The 16,117-nt window shown below is 37.7% G+C and overlaps 1 protein-coding gene across 5 annotated transcripts in view; it reads left to right on the top strand.

Annotated features, from left to right (window-relative positions):
- The window catches only part of R3HCC1L (R3H domain and coiled-coil containing 1 like), an 84,088-nt gene extending 68,060 nt beyond the window's left edge, over positions 1 to 16,028 (top strand). For all 5 annotated transcript variants that reach the window (XM_040624013.1, XM_040624014.1, XM_008704367.2 and 2 more), the window contains 4 exons: positions 4,354 to 4,424; positions 5,322 to 5,417; positions 5,920 to 6,060; positions 15,270 to 16,028. In XM_040624013.1, coding sequence (XP_040479947.1) covers positions 4,354 to 4,424; positions 5,322 to 5,417; positions 5,920 to 6,060; positions 15,270 to 15,337 — 376 coding nt within the window. In that variant the 3' untranslated portion in view covers positions 15,338 to 16,028. The remainder of the gene's footprint in view (positions 1 to 4,353; positions 4,425 to 5,321; positions 5,418 to 5,919; positions 6,061 to 15,269) is intronic.
- Positions 16,029 to 16,117: the final 89 nt, after the last annotated feature.

The raw sequence follows: 16,117 nt of genomic DNA, 5'->3' as shown, positions 1-16,117 counted from the left end.
ACACTTTAAGGGCTTTTTAACTCCATTTCCCAATTCCATTCCCTCCCTTTCCACCACCCCCAACTAATATGCTATTGAGACTGTTTTCTTTTTAATTTTTTTTCTTTTTAAACTCCATTTGATGTTACTATTTTATAGAGTCAGTGTTCAGATTTATTCACTTTCTGTGTTCTTCATTTATACCTCTTGCATCTCATATCTTCCATCTGAAACCATTTTCTTTTTGCATGGAACATATTCTTTTCCCATTTAATTTAGTAACAATCTGCTGTAAACAGACTCAGTTGGGTTTTTTGTTGTTTTTGTAATGGCATTATTTCAACTTCATTTTTGAAAGACACGTTTGCTAGGTATAGAATTCTAGGTTGGCCGTCATTTTTCTCTCAGAAATGTGCAGATTTATTCTACCATCTCCTGGCTTTCTCTGTGGAGAATAAGAAACCAGCTGAAAGTTCACAACTGTTGCTTCTGAATGTAATCTGTCTTTTCTCTTTGGATGCTCTTAGGGGTTTCTCTTTATCTTGCATTTTAGTATGATGTGGCTTTGTGTTTTTTTACATTTATTCTTGAGATTATTTGAGCTTCTTAAGTCAGTAAGTATTTTTCATTGGTTTTTGGAGAACACATAGTTATCTCTTCAGGTAGTGCCTTTGTGCCAGTCTTTCTCTTTCACCTTCTCTAAGATTCCAAGAAAATATATATTAGACCTTCTCACTTAATCCTCATGTTACCTCTCTTTTATATTTTCTGTGTTTGTCTCTGTTGCGTTCTGAATAGTTCCTTAGCTCTCATTTCCAGTTCACTAATTTTTTCTTTAGTTGTGTTTAATTTGCTGTTAAAACTGTCCATTGAATGTTTAAATTTCATTTTATGTTCTTTATTTTTCTCAGTTCTCTATTTCTCTTTAAAATCTGCATGGCCATTTTTTAATTTCTTGGTTTTTTCTAAAATATTTTCAAGATTTAAAAAATTTCTTAAATCTATTAAACATAGACCTTCTATGGTCTGTGTCTGGTAATTCCTTTACCTGAAGTCTTTTTAGTTCTGCTTCTGCAGATTCTCACTCATAGTGTCTTGCTTTTTTGGAGGTGTAGTTTTTTGGGGGGGTTTTTTGTTTGTTTTTGTTTTTTGGGTTTTTTTTTTTTTTTTTTTACTGTAAGTCAGCTATTTTCCTTGGAATTTTATTTACGGGAATTGAAGTCTACAGAAGAAGATTTCTCCTGAGAGGATACATGTTTTCTTCTGCCAAGCACCAAGGGCCCTAAGAGTTCAGCAGCACTGTAAATTAAATTATTGATTTGAGGTTATCCTGACCACCGAGATAGAAATAGTCAAGTGGAGAATGATAAAAAGTGATTATTATGTGTCTCAACTAGTTTATCTTAACAACACATATAAATGTCTAGTCACTTGTCAGTCTTTGATGTGGTGCCAAGGCCTTTTTTTTTTTTCTTTTAAGTTACTGGTCTATTGATAGAAGAGTTCTTGTATGTTATCCTCATAATATATCAACTATAAAGTGGAGTGAGAACTTTAATGTACCTTTAGAGGCATCTGAGTGCTTACTCCTTATAGGTTAAAATGTTTTCTCTTTTATATCTGTTTTGCCCAAACATAATTGATAGTCATTTTTGGATTTTTTAATGATTTCACCATTCTCTACTCTTCCAAAGCATTCAGTTAAGTTTTTAGAGACACAACATCTTTTCTTTTTCACACTGATATTTCATTGTTTGAATTTTATTAAATTATGTAGTGAAAATATAAATTAAAACTGGTATAAGTGGGTTTGAAAACAATTGCATTAACTCTTGTTATGTATAGATATATAGGACAAGGTAAAAGAATCAGAAGTATGCCTCTGTATCTTTAGCTCATAAGAAGAAAATAAGCTTCAGGAATAAAGAAACAATGAAAAATAAGCTTCAGAAAGAAAGTTATTAGGGAAAAGATCTTCAGGATCTGGAAGAAGTCAATACCAAGAAGTATTATACTTTAACATTCTAATCCTGATATTAAAAATGAACTAGGCTTTTTGTCTGATATTACAAATTTAAATTTAAAATTCAATTCATGTAGATCTTGAATTTGTAAGATTCTGTGTCAGGGTTTAACCCCCCACTTTTTCTTAAAGAGCCAGATAGGAAATATTTTAGGCAACTCTGCCATCATTTGCACAAAAGCAGCCACAGACAGTATGTAAACACATGAGCATGGCTGTATTCAGTGAAATTTTCTGTACAAAAATGAGGGGCACCTGGGTGGCTCAGTCAGTTAAGCATCTGCCTTCAGCTCCGGTCATGACCTCTGGGTCCTGGGATAGAGCCCCGGGCATCTGGCTCCCTGCTCAGCAGGGAGTCTGCTTCTCTCCCCCCCACAACTGCTCATTCTCTCTTTCAAATAAATAAATAAAATCTTTTAAAAAAATAAAAGAGTACCCTGTTTTTCTATAAAGTTCTAGAACAGGCAAAATTAGCTAGCAGCCATGTACCTCACTTAAATTTGGATTGGGGGGGTATCGTTTCTATAACTAAAAGAAATAAGGGTGTGACTGGATCCCCTAGGTAAGTTAATCTTTCCATAGACCTTCTGCTAGATGTATAGGGTTGGTCAGTCTAATTCATTAACATGTTAAGACCCTATATCAGTGCCTCTTCCATGTAAAGTGCCTAATAGATTTTAAAAAGCAGTCAGTGAACTTAAATCTCAATTTAGTAATACCTTAGATTGTTATTAGTAATGATGATTTTTAAAACCAAGGATTAGTTTTGTTGATGTCTAGAATTTCCTGAAGACTAGTTAATTCTTATAAATTATTAATTTCCCTTTGCTTGCTTTCTTCCTAATCTTCCCTGCAAGACCATTTTTCTATCAAACCCAAAAACATTCCCAAAAGAGGAGAAGCATTTTAAAGGATTATGAAATTCCAAAGTCTTAAAAGGCTCTCCAGATCCCATCTAAGGTCTTTTTCTAAGCTTTTTGTAAACTCTTATTATACAGGCTCTTCTGCTATTGAACTTTTTCAGTCTCCAACCCCTGTGGTCATTTTATGCCATGGTCAAACTTACCCTTACATTCAGGAAATTCTTTAACCTTCAAAGCCTTCTTCATTCCTTTTTTCCTCAAAGGAATTTTTTTCTTGACTGAAGGAAGATATTTTAGCTGTTGTCTCTTTTTCGTTCTTTATAGTGCTTTATAAAAATAAAGTCAAGGTCACGGTGCAAAAGCCTATAATAATGTCTGAGAGTCAACTTTATATTTTACTCACCATCTTTATCAATATTAATAATCTTTCTGATGAATATTGCTATTAGTCATAAAAAATAATGAGCACCATTTATTTATTAAATGCCCGTAAGTGCTCAACACTGTGCTCTTTGCCTTGTCACAGATACCTCATTTCCATTTTCACAATAACTGTTTGGAAGGTGCTATACCCATTTCTACAGATGAGCAGACCTAGCTTGTAGAGAAGTTAAATCTGCCCAAGATCTCAAGGTAGCAGAACCCTGAGTCCTTTTGTATCTGACCCTCAACCCCATGCCCTTTCTACAGAACTATGTTGAATCTATGAGCAGTTTTTAAGTTCCTCCCTGAAAAAAATAATGCTATCATTTTGATAGTCACTGTGCTCACTATATAAGGGCTGTGCTCAAAATTTAGGTGTTTTTAATGGTCATTCTTTTGATTCTCTCTAATCCTATCTGATGTTTCTCTGATCTTGATATCTTTTATCCTGAATTTTTCTGACTTTGCCACAATTCTTTCCTGTTTTCCATTTCTTACTTCCTTTCTACAACTAGAAATAATAGGTCAGCCTCTGTGATTATAGTTGTCTTTTTTCTCAGTTACTTGATTTTTATGGTTTTTTGGGTTTCTTTTTTGTTTGTTTCTTGCTTTGAATGACTTGTCTCCCTCTCTGTGTCTGTGAGCCTACATTTGCATTAAATCCAGGTGACCTTCCCTGCCTACCTCCTCTTCCAATATTCTTCTGCCTCTTCTCTGCTGCCTCCTTTCACCTCTTCTTGCTCTGTGCGCATAAGAACATCTCTTGTAAATAGTGCGATAAATACTTTACCTCCCCAAGGGACATGTGAGGATTAATTAGTTGATGTCTATAAAATGGCTGGGAAGATAAAATACTCCCAGGTAGTTCTTCATGATGGTATTATTGCTTTTAAAATTCAGTGGCTTCTTCTGTCCGCCAAGCTGTTTTTGTGTCATCCCCATTCTACCTGTGCGCTCGCTGAGTGTTTATCTCATTATGAAATGCTTTATGAGACTCTTATTTGAAAGATGTTTTATAAAAGTAAATTTTATTTTAAGAAATAAAATTGTGTTGTTTTGTTGCAGAAAGAAAGGATTTGATATTAAATGGGTGGATGACACACATGCCCTAGGAGTATTCTCCAGTCCAGTTACAGGTATTCACCCAGTGGATTGCTGTGGTCTTTCGTTATTGTCTATTTTCTCTTGCTATTTGTTCTTATTTCCCTTGTATTCTAGCCAACTGGCATTTTATTCAGCCAGTGTAGGTAAATGGCAGATACAGGTTTTTAAGCATGGTACTTTGTACCCATGTGCTCTACCTCTCCCTTTTCACCTTAATCCAGTGGTAATTTGGAGAGAGCCTACTCCTTCCAAGGTTACATGCTGTGTAAGTGTCAGTTATGATCATATGTAAACAGATTTTAGGTAGAAATTTAAGAAGCCAGTGTGACTAAATCTTAAAAGTTTTGTGGTTTTTTTTTTTTTTTCCCACCCAGACAAATGAATTTGAAGTAGCCCTTGAACCTTCCCAGTGAGAGATTATAATACCTACTTTCTGGATATATGATTGGGCCTTCTCACTTATGTCATTAGCCTCATGATAGATGTGATACAGAGGCATTCAAGGAAATTAGAGATGTTGGTTCCTGTCTGAACCACCTAGAATAGGGGTCTGCAAACTGTAAAGGGCCAGGTAGTAAATATTTTAGGGTGTAAGGTCTCTGTCACTACTTAATTCTGCTATTGTAACAAGAAAGCATCCCTAAACAGTATTCAAATGAATAGAAGTGGCTGTTTCAGTAAAATGTTACAAGAATAGGTGGATGACTGGATTTGGTCAAAAACCATAGTTTGCTGACCCCTGATCTAAAATAATCACTTGCCAAGCTGTTTATGGATTTTCTAGAGCTGACCAACTCTTTTCCTTGCCACGGGGGGGAAAAAGTGTAACTAGACACCTAGGAAATACTTTCTGAGAGCTAACCTTAAATTTTCTTTTGTATCACCCTTCTTCGTATCTTCTAGTTTCTTATATTTATTCCTCTTTGCAGCTCGTGACGCTCTGGGTAGTAAACATACCATGGTGAAAATCCGGCCCTTGTCACAGGCCACAAGAGCAGCCAAGGCCAAAGCTAGAGCTTATGCCGGTGAGCCTATAATCTGAGGGGCTTTTTCTTGTTGATAGTTGTGTTATTGTTTTTTCTAGCACTTGTACCTCATCTAGAGTTCTAAAGACATATCACTTTTATTTTTAGTGTTAAAGGAAGTATGTTTTTAAAGAAAAGACAAAAGGCTGTGTTGGAAATGGCATCTGAGCAGCCACTTGGAGAGAGTGGGAGATATGGCCAAGCAGTGTAGCAACCATTTTCTGATGACATCCTTATCTGGTTTACCTCAGTGTTGACCTGTTTGCAAGGGTCACTGTAGAAATTGTGTTAATACAGATAACAAAGCCAGGATTGTTTGTGCTTTGCCATGTTAGTTTCCTCTGATCATCATCTATTGGCCTGTATTAATTACTGCTGAGGCAGCCCTTGTTAGTCTATTTTATATGTTAATTACAGAGTTAAATCGTTTTGCCAAATGATTTGCTGGAAGAGTGCTTTCTCTTCCTTACTTCCTTCTGCTCCCCCTCTTTTTCCCATTCAGAGTTCCTGCAGCCAGCAAAGGAGCGTCCTGAGACTTCGGCAGCCCTAGCCAGAAGGTTAGTCATCAGTGCCCTTGGGGTTCGAAGTAAGCAGAGCAGAACGGAAAGGGAAGCAGAGCTCAAGAAACTGCAGGAAGCCCGAGGTGAGTTGAAGTAATGGCGTTCTCTCTAATTCTCTAGACCTCTCTAGCTCTCTAGAGCTCGCTATAAGGCATGTGTTAAAAAAAAAAAAAATGTATGAAGCCCATTCCATTTTGTCATTTCCATTTCCTAGAAGCCTCCCAAGTTTATTGAAATTGTTTTCATGCCTTATATTTAGGGGGAAGACGTTTCAGGATTTGTCCTCCTGTTCCACACACCAGGGCATCCTAATCCATGCTCTTAACTGTTGTTTTCCAAGAGATAGGTTTGGTCTTTTCAGCTCATCATCCATGGCTTTTTCTATAGTTCTTGCTCCAAAGTCTGAGCAATATTTTCCTGTGAAGACATAGTAGTCTCCCAGGCAGAAAACATTTGCTGTGTTTTACGGGGCCATGATTGCCATGATATTATCTGATGGTCTAGATTGCAAGTAGAAGACAGATTAAAGAAAAGCCAGTGACTGACATGGATGATAGTACTGTAGGAGGTATTTTTTTCTTTAAAGACAGTCTTGAGTGGTTCCATTAGAGTACATCTAGATTAACCTACCTTCTGATTATTTGCAGTACCTACAAGTTCTTAGAAAATATTTCCACTGATCCACAGCAGGGTTTTTCTTTCCCGGTAGTTTGGAATTAAGGTTAAAATCTCTCTTTTCCCTCTTTCTAGGCTGTTGACTTATATGTAAAGGCCTGGGACTCTGGCTTTACACTTCAGTACTTTTTATCAACCTTCCAGGCTTTAGACAGTCTCATTGCCTTAGCCCACAATCTGTGGAATCTGTGAAGGCAATTTATTGTGAAAATTCCACTTACCAAAAAGTAACTTCATTTTTCCATTAAACGAATTGAAGTTTCAAACTCCTTGTTTATTGCCGGTCTAACAAGGCCATTAATACTTCCTGTCCATCCTCTGTGGTGATAGCAGGCAGCTTGTGGACTCTCAGCTGCACTGGCCAGATAACCAGTGACAGAGTGTGTCATGGCAGGTGCTAGAGTTTCAGCGTTGAACCCAACTAATTTTTGAAACCTTAATGATTATAATGAGGCAGTTTTGGTTTTTCCAATGCGTGTTCACTCAAAGGCCCTTTACATACAGAAACGGGAGGATTCTTCTGTGCGTGTTTTGTTTTGTTTTTTAATTGACGGCCGTAATAGAACTAGAGTAAGGGCGAATGTGTAATATCCTTAACCCTTTAGTAGTCGGTTATCTCTGAGGAAAGTGCTTTCTCTGTGCTAACCACAGTATCTCAGAAGATCAGTAGAGAGAGAAGATCTGACTCTTTGTGCAGTGTCTCATGCTCCCTATCTACCTTGTGCGTGTCACAGTAGCCGGAACGCTCCGTGTACTGTGGCAGGCGTTTTGCGCAGGTACCGTCTTGAATACTGCCCTCTGTTTTTCTGTAAGCACATTAGCATGCAGCTTCATTTGAAGTATTTGTTTTAAATGCCCACTTACCTAGCGGACATTTCAGTGATGCAATTAAAAATGGCTCAGAGTACCCTGTTACTTACTTTTTAAAGAAGGCCTTTAGTTGTGAATGGAGACTCACTGTGGTAAGTTCCTCTTATCCATTGGTACTGAGTCTGTACAGATTATAGAAGTTTCTTCCTTTATTATGCTTCAGAGCTCTCCCATTTTTCATATCTGAGAAAACGCATATGGAAAATTCCTGATATATCTCTTTCTGACTTCTTTATGCATTAGGCACATATTCTTGTACCTGCCTGCATGGAGCCCAAGACTGCTCACTTAAAGATTTTTTTCTTTAGAAAAAAGAAAGATTTTTTTTCCCTGTGGAAATTAAAAGTACCATTTAGATATTAAACAGAACAGATATTTTTGTTACAGATCTTCTTCCACTGGAGAGGGAGGGATCAGTACAGCATAGTGGATAACATTAGATTCTGGAATCAAGACTGCTTAGGTCTGCCTCTAAGCTCTACCATTTACTGGCTGTGTGACCTTGGGCAGATTACTTATTCTCTGGAGGCCTCTGTTTCCTCATTCATAAAATGGAAATGAAGTGAGATAACCCACAAAAGATGCTTAGTCATCTTCAGAACCCATCGGAATACGTGCTCTCCTGTTTCGCCGGTAATAAATATATGATGAATGTTAGCTGCTGCTGTTTTTAGTAATAGTGGAAATATTATTGTATGGTGAGTCTAACACAGATTCCAGCACATCTTTTTAACAGTACTTTTTTTTATTTTAAATTTCCTGTAGTACTCTGTCAACAATGTTCGGCATTTCACTAGGCAGCTGTCCTCTAGCGTTGTGCTCTTGTTTGGGAGAATTAGAGAGATGGAAAAATTTTGTTCCTTTACTTAAGACTTATAATCAAGGATGAGGATATCTGCCTTGAGTAAGGAAGAAAATATGATTTTAAGCAGTTGTTCCTCTTCTTACTTCAGTTCTGAAGAATTTTTTAAATTCCAGTATACTTAATGTACAGTGCTAGTTTCAGGCGTTTGATCCAGTGATTCAGCAATTCTGTACATTACTCAGTCCTCATCAAGATAAGTGTGCTCTTAATCCCCATCACCTATTTCGCCTATCCCCCCACCCACCACCTGTCTGGTAACCATCATTTTGTTCTCTGTAGTTAAGAGTGTGGTTTTTTTTGGTTTATCTCTTTTTTTTCCCTTTGTTTCTTTGTTTTGTTTCTAAAATTCCACATATGAGTGAAAAATCATATGGTATTCCTTTGCTTAGCATTACACTTACTAGCTGCATCCATGTTGTTGCAGATGGCAAGATTTCATTCTTTTTTCTGACTCAGTAATATTCCATTGTGTGTGTGTGTGTGTGTGTGTGTGTGTGTGTGTATTTATACACACACACACACACACACACCACCTGTTCTTTATCCAGTCATCTATTGATGGATGCTTGGGCTGCTTCCCTAATTTGGCTATTGTAAATAATCCTTTCAAATTAGTGGTTTTTTATTCTTTGGATAAGTACCCAGTGGTATGATTAATAGATCATATGGTAGTACTATTTTTAATGTTTTGAGGAACCTCCATACTGTCTTCCACACTGGCTGTACCAGTTTGCATTCCCACCAACAGTGCACCAGGGTTTCAATTTCTCCACATCCTCACCAACACTTATTTCTTATGTTTTTTATTTTAGACATTCTGGGAGGTGTAAGATGATATTGTGGTTTTGATTTGCATTTCCCTGAGGGTGAATGATGTTGAGCATCTTTTCATGTGTCTTTGGCCACCTGTATGTCATCTTTGGAGAAATACCTGTTCAAGTCTTTTGCCCATTTTTAATTGGATTATTTGTTTTTAGTACTGAAGATTTTAAGATTAAAAACATGACAGGGTTTTTGTGATTAAAAGGATAAGAAGGCAATTTCAGGCAATGTAATAAGTTATAATAATTCCATGGAAGATGGAAGATGTTATCTCCAGTTTAGAGCTACCTAGTTGGTAAATTGAGAGGAGGCATTTGAACCAAGGCCTCTCTAATTAAAACCCATGCTCTCCTTACAATACTGTAATTGCTCTTGAAGGACTTTTGGAGTAATTAACATTTTTTCCCAGGAAAAAAAAATAAAAGAATTTTTAAGATCTTTAGAAAGTGAAACATGGCAGGCTTTTTTTTTTTTTGTTATCTGTTCCAGTGGTTAGCAGCTTTCACTGTCAAAAAATTCTTCCCTAGGTCTAACTTAAATCTGTATAATGGTTTAAGCCAGTTTCCTTTTCTTTTTTCCTTTGTAGAAATTAGGGAGCATGTGGACACCATCCTGTTCTAATCTTTAGAGATCAAGGGCAGATTATTTAGGAATAAGGGAATCTGGGTGGCAGTAGAGTTTTTGCCATTAATTTTAGCTGTGTTGCCATGGGTTTGTCCCTTATACCTCTGTGTGCTCTAGTTTCCAACAAAACAAAACTAATGCCTGACTTACCCTAGAGAATTTTTTGAGCACAATCTGAGTTAATGTGTAAAAACATTTATTTAGAAAGGTGCTTTACAAATTCAGGATACTTTTATTTATGTAACTCTTAGAAAATTAGTGTTCATTATAATAATATGAGACAGTAAAGACAAATATTACCTACTGCTGCTTCCCATCCATTATCTATGACAAACAGTGCTAATCAGTCATGACACTCTTTTGTGAGTTTTGACTTGACCACTGCCAGTTGATCAGACTTAGCATGGAAATTGGAATCAATGTGCCATCCTGAGATAGGTACTTTCATAAATAGCACTGTAGAATAGCTAGGCTTTTTCTCCCCCGCCTTCTTGAGGAGTTCTGTCCGGCATAGTGTCTGGGTCACAAAAAGATACCCAGTGTGTATGGTCATTGACTGAAGAATACATGGCTGACGTTGGTCACTTTTTCTTCATAAATCTTATTTCGTTCATGATTCTACTCTGAACTCTTTTAAGTTCTCTATATTTTTCTTTATAAAACCCAGAATTGAACACTGCCTACGAAAACCTAATTAATGAATTTGGTATTAGTGATTTTGAGGCTTAAATACTTCCTGCTAAGTTCCCTCACCCTACTTTGGTTTTCTTACCCTTTTAATGAGAAGCTTATGTCTTAGTCCTTAATTAAAAAGGAAATTCAGGGGCACCTGGGTGGCTTAGTCGATTAAGCGCAGGTTTTGATCTCAGAGTTGTGAGTTCAAGCCCTATGTTGGGCTCCACAATGGGAATGGAGCCGACTTATAGATAAGATTAGATAGATAGATAGATAGATAGATAGATAGATAGATAGATAGAGGAAGAGAGTAAGAAAGTTTGTGTTTTGTTTTTTTTTTTAAAGGAGATTGAGAAAGTAACATTACCCTGGGAAGAATCAAGAAAAAAGAAGTACCCAAATCATTTTACGCAAATCATATTGTGTGTATCTGGAGGATAAGAACTTTAGTTTGTAAGTCTTAGAACATGGGAGAAATGATTTTTAGTCCAACAGAGTGCATAATAGATCAGAGCTGCACAAAGAGTGGGAAATCAAAGTATTTGACTTACTTATGTTTTAAACCAGTGATTCACACAAAACAACAAAACTACATTTTAAAGACCAGATTCAGTAGTATGTGTAAAATTTCCCCATGTTTTGGGGCTCCTGGGTGGCGCAGTTGTTAAGCATCTGCTTTCGGCTCAGAGCGTGATCCCAGCATTCTGGGATCGAGCCCCACATCAGGCTCCTCTGCTAGGAGCCTGCTTCTTCCTCTCCCACTCCCCCTGCTTGTGTTCCCTCTCTCGCTGGCTGTCTCTCTCTGTCAAATAAATAAATAAAATCTTTAAAAAAAAAAAATTTCCCCATGTTTAATTTATCAAAACACTTGATTCCCACCTAAAACTGGAGATAGAAGATAATATTACTTCTCAGAATAAGGTACTCTCTCATTTTCAAAGCCTGCCAAAATTTTATTTCATAACTTATTTCCATTTTACTCTTGGCAGTAGGTGATTAATTGACTGGTTCTGAAAGGCATCTTTTGGGTCACAGGCCTGAAAGGCAGAGTAAGTAAACCATGATTTGATCCCCTAGTTTGCTTAATTAAATCACTAAGAACTTAAAAGAAAATCATCCCTATAGAATACTTAGTCAACTGTAATAAAAAAATTTAATCACAACTGCTACCTTTTGAAATCCTTTTTAGGCTTTTCCATTATTCTGCTTTCAAGGGCTCTGCTGCATTGCTGACTCATAATCTGGGTCATGTGGCATTTTCTTTGTGTCTTTTCTTCCTTAATGTGAAATTCCCTTCATTTTAACTGCATTTCTCTTTTCATCTTAATGTGATCTTTTCCTCTGAGATGCAATATTTACCCGTATTTTTGCCTTCACCTTCTGTTTAGTAAACTAATATCCCTGACCTGTATCAGAGATGAAAATGTTAACCCTAGGATCAACTGACCAGTTTACCAACTATTGCTGAATAAGGAGCACATGGTGCTTTGTGTTGATACTTATTACATTGATGAACGTTCCACTCTCCACAGTTAAATGCCCCCTTAACACTTCTGTGATCCAGACTATATGTTTCCCAGTATATGAATGATTATATAAATACTTGGTAAGCCTAAAATCTAAAGCCTTTCTAAAATTAAGAGGTTACTTAAATTACTTCTCCTTAATCTATCAGGTCTGTCAATCCATGAAAGAAGGCAATTAGATGAGTTTGACCAGACTTGTACTTCCAATCTTCATGTTGATTATTACTCTGTAGGTGGCTGCCTGGGAATTTTGTGATGATTTTTCTCCATTATTTTCTTAGGTGTAGAAGTAGATTTTGAAAGTTTTAATTTACATCCTTTTTCTTTATTTTCTTTTGTAATGACACCAAATTGGCCCTTTTTTCATCTTCAGCCCCTTCCGTTCCTTCAGTGGTAAGTGGTGATTCAGTCACCTCATTTAATAGAATCATTTCTGCCAGTTGATTTCTCATACTGGGAAATGGAAGTCTGCAGGGCCAGCTCATGTGTGCTGTAGGTTAATCATTTCATGCGACTTCTTCTCTTCTTCCTTTAGTTCCTTGCCCTTATGGCTGCTGTTGAGCTTTTTTTCTTTACTTAGTTTACTTTTTTTAATTGTTGGAGTTAAAGTTAATAGGAGCTCTTTTCATGCAGTCTATCAGCTATTATCTGTTTTCCTTTCTCTTTTTAATAAAGGGATGACATGCTTCCTTATCTTTCTGACAATACATTTTTTTTTCATTTTCCCTTTTCTTTTTAGATATTTTCAGATGTCAGGACAGTGGAAAGTATGCTGGTTTAAGAATTAAGGACCCGTGTTCCAGCTTTAGTTTTTTACTGGTTATGTAACCTTAGGCAAGTCATTTAGCCTCTCCATGCTTCCTCTTTAAAAAGTCCTTCTCTACTCATGTTCTGAATTTTGGAATGTGTGCCTCACATTGCTACTATTCCCTTGTGCTTCTCAGATTGTGCCCCAGCCTTCACTGGTTTCTCGTATGGCTTACCACCAGAGTTGCCCGTTCTTTTCATATATATTTGGCAGGAGAGATCTATAATCTTTTATTAGAAAGCTTTAGGGTAGAAAATGTTTCAGTATTCTAAACTTTTTCAATTTTAGAAAGATAATATGGTTATCTTAATATATATTTCCTGACACCAAAATCAAACACACTAATATTAATATTTCTGCCCCAAAGTGTATGGCTCTTCCATAAAATGGCATGTATAAGACTATAAGCAGCCTCTTAGTTTTTCAGGTTATATTTACCACCAAATGAGTTTTAGCCCTAAACTTTAAAAAAAAAAAAAATTTGTTTTTTTGTTTTCAGAACTACTTTGACTTTGGCCTTGTGGTTTATGGGCAGTCATTATATTTTTCTACTGCATCTGGATCTGTTTTCTTAGAATTTCCCAGATAGCTTTTCTGGTTTAAATTTCTGAGCTTATGGAAAAATTTGAGTTCTAGTAGTTTACTTTCGTGGTTTCCTCACTTTTTCTAGGAATCCAGATACAGGTTTTGATGGCTTTCGTCCAACATTGCATCTTTTTTTATTTTTATTTTTTAAGATTTTATTAGAGAGAGAAAGCTAGAGACAGAGCACAAGTGGAGGGGAAGGGCAGAGGGTGAGAGAGTAGCAGACTCCCCTCTGAGCAGGGAGCCTGATCCGGGGCTACATCCCAGGACCCTGGCATTATGACCTGAGCTGAAGGCAGACACTTAACCCACTGAGTCACCCAGGCATTCCTCATCCAATGTTGCTTTTGCCTTTAGATCCCCTTTCTAACTTTACCCAGTTTGTAAGAATCAGAACCGAAGTGCCTCCCGAAGAAACCCTGGAATCCTTTAGATAAGCCAGTTTTCCTTAGGGCTGCTGTCTCTCTGGAGAATCCCAATCCCAGTTCAAGCCTGTCTTAAGGCCAAGTCACAAGGCACTGAATTAATAGCCTTCACTTTGGAATTTGCTGACCGCCCCTCCCATTTTTTTGCCTCTTACATTAGAACTTTGCTGCTATATTCAGATAATGCCACAAGGTGGTGCCCAAATAGCAGTGAATTTCTCTTTCTCACGTTTCCAAGTGCCAGTCAACTTCCTGACCAAGTTCTTTGCCCTTAAAGTACAGTAAAATATTTAGTAAAGGAATTTTGTAAGGGATTCTGCTGATTTGGAAAGGTATGTCAACATAGCAAGTGTTAACTCTAAACTCACCTTGATTTCTGTAATAATTCCCCTGGTTCATGACTTGTAAAATCTTTCACAGACATTATCTGAAATAATAGTCCTTGAGAGGAAGCACTTAGGCTTACCATGTACATTTTATTGTAAAGGTAAATGACTAGCCATGAAATTAGAACTAGTATTGTGGTACCTAACGAAGTGCTTGTGTTACCAGATCGTGTATGGTCTGTATTGTCTCAGGTTTTGGTAAGACTATTAAATGGAAACCAAGCGTCTCTGTTAAAAATTGAAGATGGATTGCCCAGATTTGTGTTTCTGTTTTGTTTTTAGAAATAGTTCTTTGTTTCCCTTCATTATATGTGCTCATTTTTCCATGTTGGAATTGTGCATTCCAGAAGATTTTTGGCTCCTGAAAGTACTCTGAAAATATTGAAATTTGATTTGTCTCTGAAATATTTTTTCTGTAAGATTGTAATAGGGAGATATAACTAAAGCCCAGTGGCTACCACTTCCATTTGAGCAAGAAGGCAGAAGAATATTGAAACAAAATTCTCTATCCCTATTGAAAATTTTTAAAGATCAGTGAAGTGGGAATAACAGGCAATTATATTGAACCACTAACACAGTTGAGAAATAGAATTAAAATAAACACATTATCAGCAAGACTGGATTCTGGGTCCTGCTGGATTCTGACTTCATATACTTTTTTTTTTTTTTTTTAAAGTAGGCTTCACGCCCAGCGTGGAGCCCAACAAGTGGCTTGAACTTAAAACTCTGAGATGAAGACCTGAGCTGAGATCAGGAGTCAGACACTTAACCAACTGAGCCACCCAGGTGCCCCACTCCAGACTTTTTATTTCTCTTAGCCCCAGATCTTTCTCTCTGTTATAAAGTACTAGTCACATTGTTTCCACTTACAAAACCCTTGGAAAGTTAAAAATATTAACTCTTGGAATCAGGTAGGAGAAGACCAGAAGTCCTCCTGTCTCATGATTAAAGTTTGCTTATAATTTGCGTTAAAGGAAAGTCCCTGGTCGTGTGAAGTGTACTCCCACTTTTAACCATGTCCTAACTTCCAGAGAGAAAACGACTGGAAGCCAAGCAACGGGAAGATATCTGGGAAGGCAGAGACCAGCCTGCTGTTTGAACATCACTCAATGAAGGGGATAGTTCTATGAATTCAGAAAATATTTCCATAGTCTCCAGATAGGAGGATCCTTCTAGAGTTCTGTGTACGTGCAGAAGTGCGTGTTAATGATAGAGAAAGCCATCAAGACGAGCGCTGACTGTGTACAGAAAGAAGATGGACTCCTGTCCGTCTTTGCTTCTAGCTGCAGTTCTTTGGAACTGCCCTACTGTGTTGGGCATAGAAGGGGGCCATCAGCCAGGAAGCTGACTTGTGACAGCTTGGATAGGACTTCCAAGAGTCCTCTGGGCGGGGCAAGTCCCATTGTTAGCCTGGCTCACACGTCTAAGATGTCTGGAGAAGATACAAAACAGAGGATTTAAACCTGGGATGATGGGAGATTTCAGCCCTGCAAAGGCGGTGTGTTCCCTCGGGCCTCACCAAACTGAGGGGTGGTGGAGGGAGCAGTTCCCACAGAGAGACGGAGCAGTGTCTGAAGTACTTGGTCCTCACGGAATCGGCATTGTCACTTGCAGAACTCCAGAGCTAGTGAGCTGCAGCAGCTGTGGGGGTTTGCACCGAGCCGAGGCCGGGGGCTGCTCACACTGCACGGCAGCCAGGGGCCCGCCGCCTCCGGTCCTCACAGGGAGCCAGCCGTGGAGCACCGTCGTGTTGTGAGAAGGAGACATTAAAGCTCATTTTATGACACACATCACTCTGCTCTTTGTCAATTTTGTCATTCCCACAAAAAAAATTGCAGAACAGCTCTCCTCGTGTCGTCATCCCTACAGTGCTGTGCAC

Source organism: Ursus maritimus, unplaced genomic scaffold (genome assembly GCF_017311325.1).
Source record: "Ursus maritimus isolate PB19 unplaced genomic scaffold, ASM1731132v1 scaffold_7, whole genome shotgun sequence".
Taxonomy (NCBI): Eukaryota; Metazoa; Chordata; class Mammalia; order Carnivora; family Ursidae; genus Ursus; species Ursus maritimus.
This window is presented reverse-complemented; position numbering and strand designations above follow the sequence as displayed.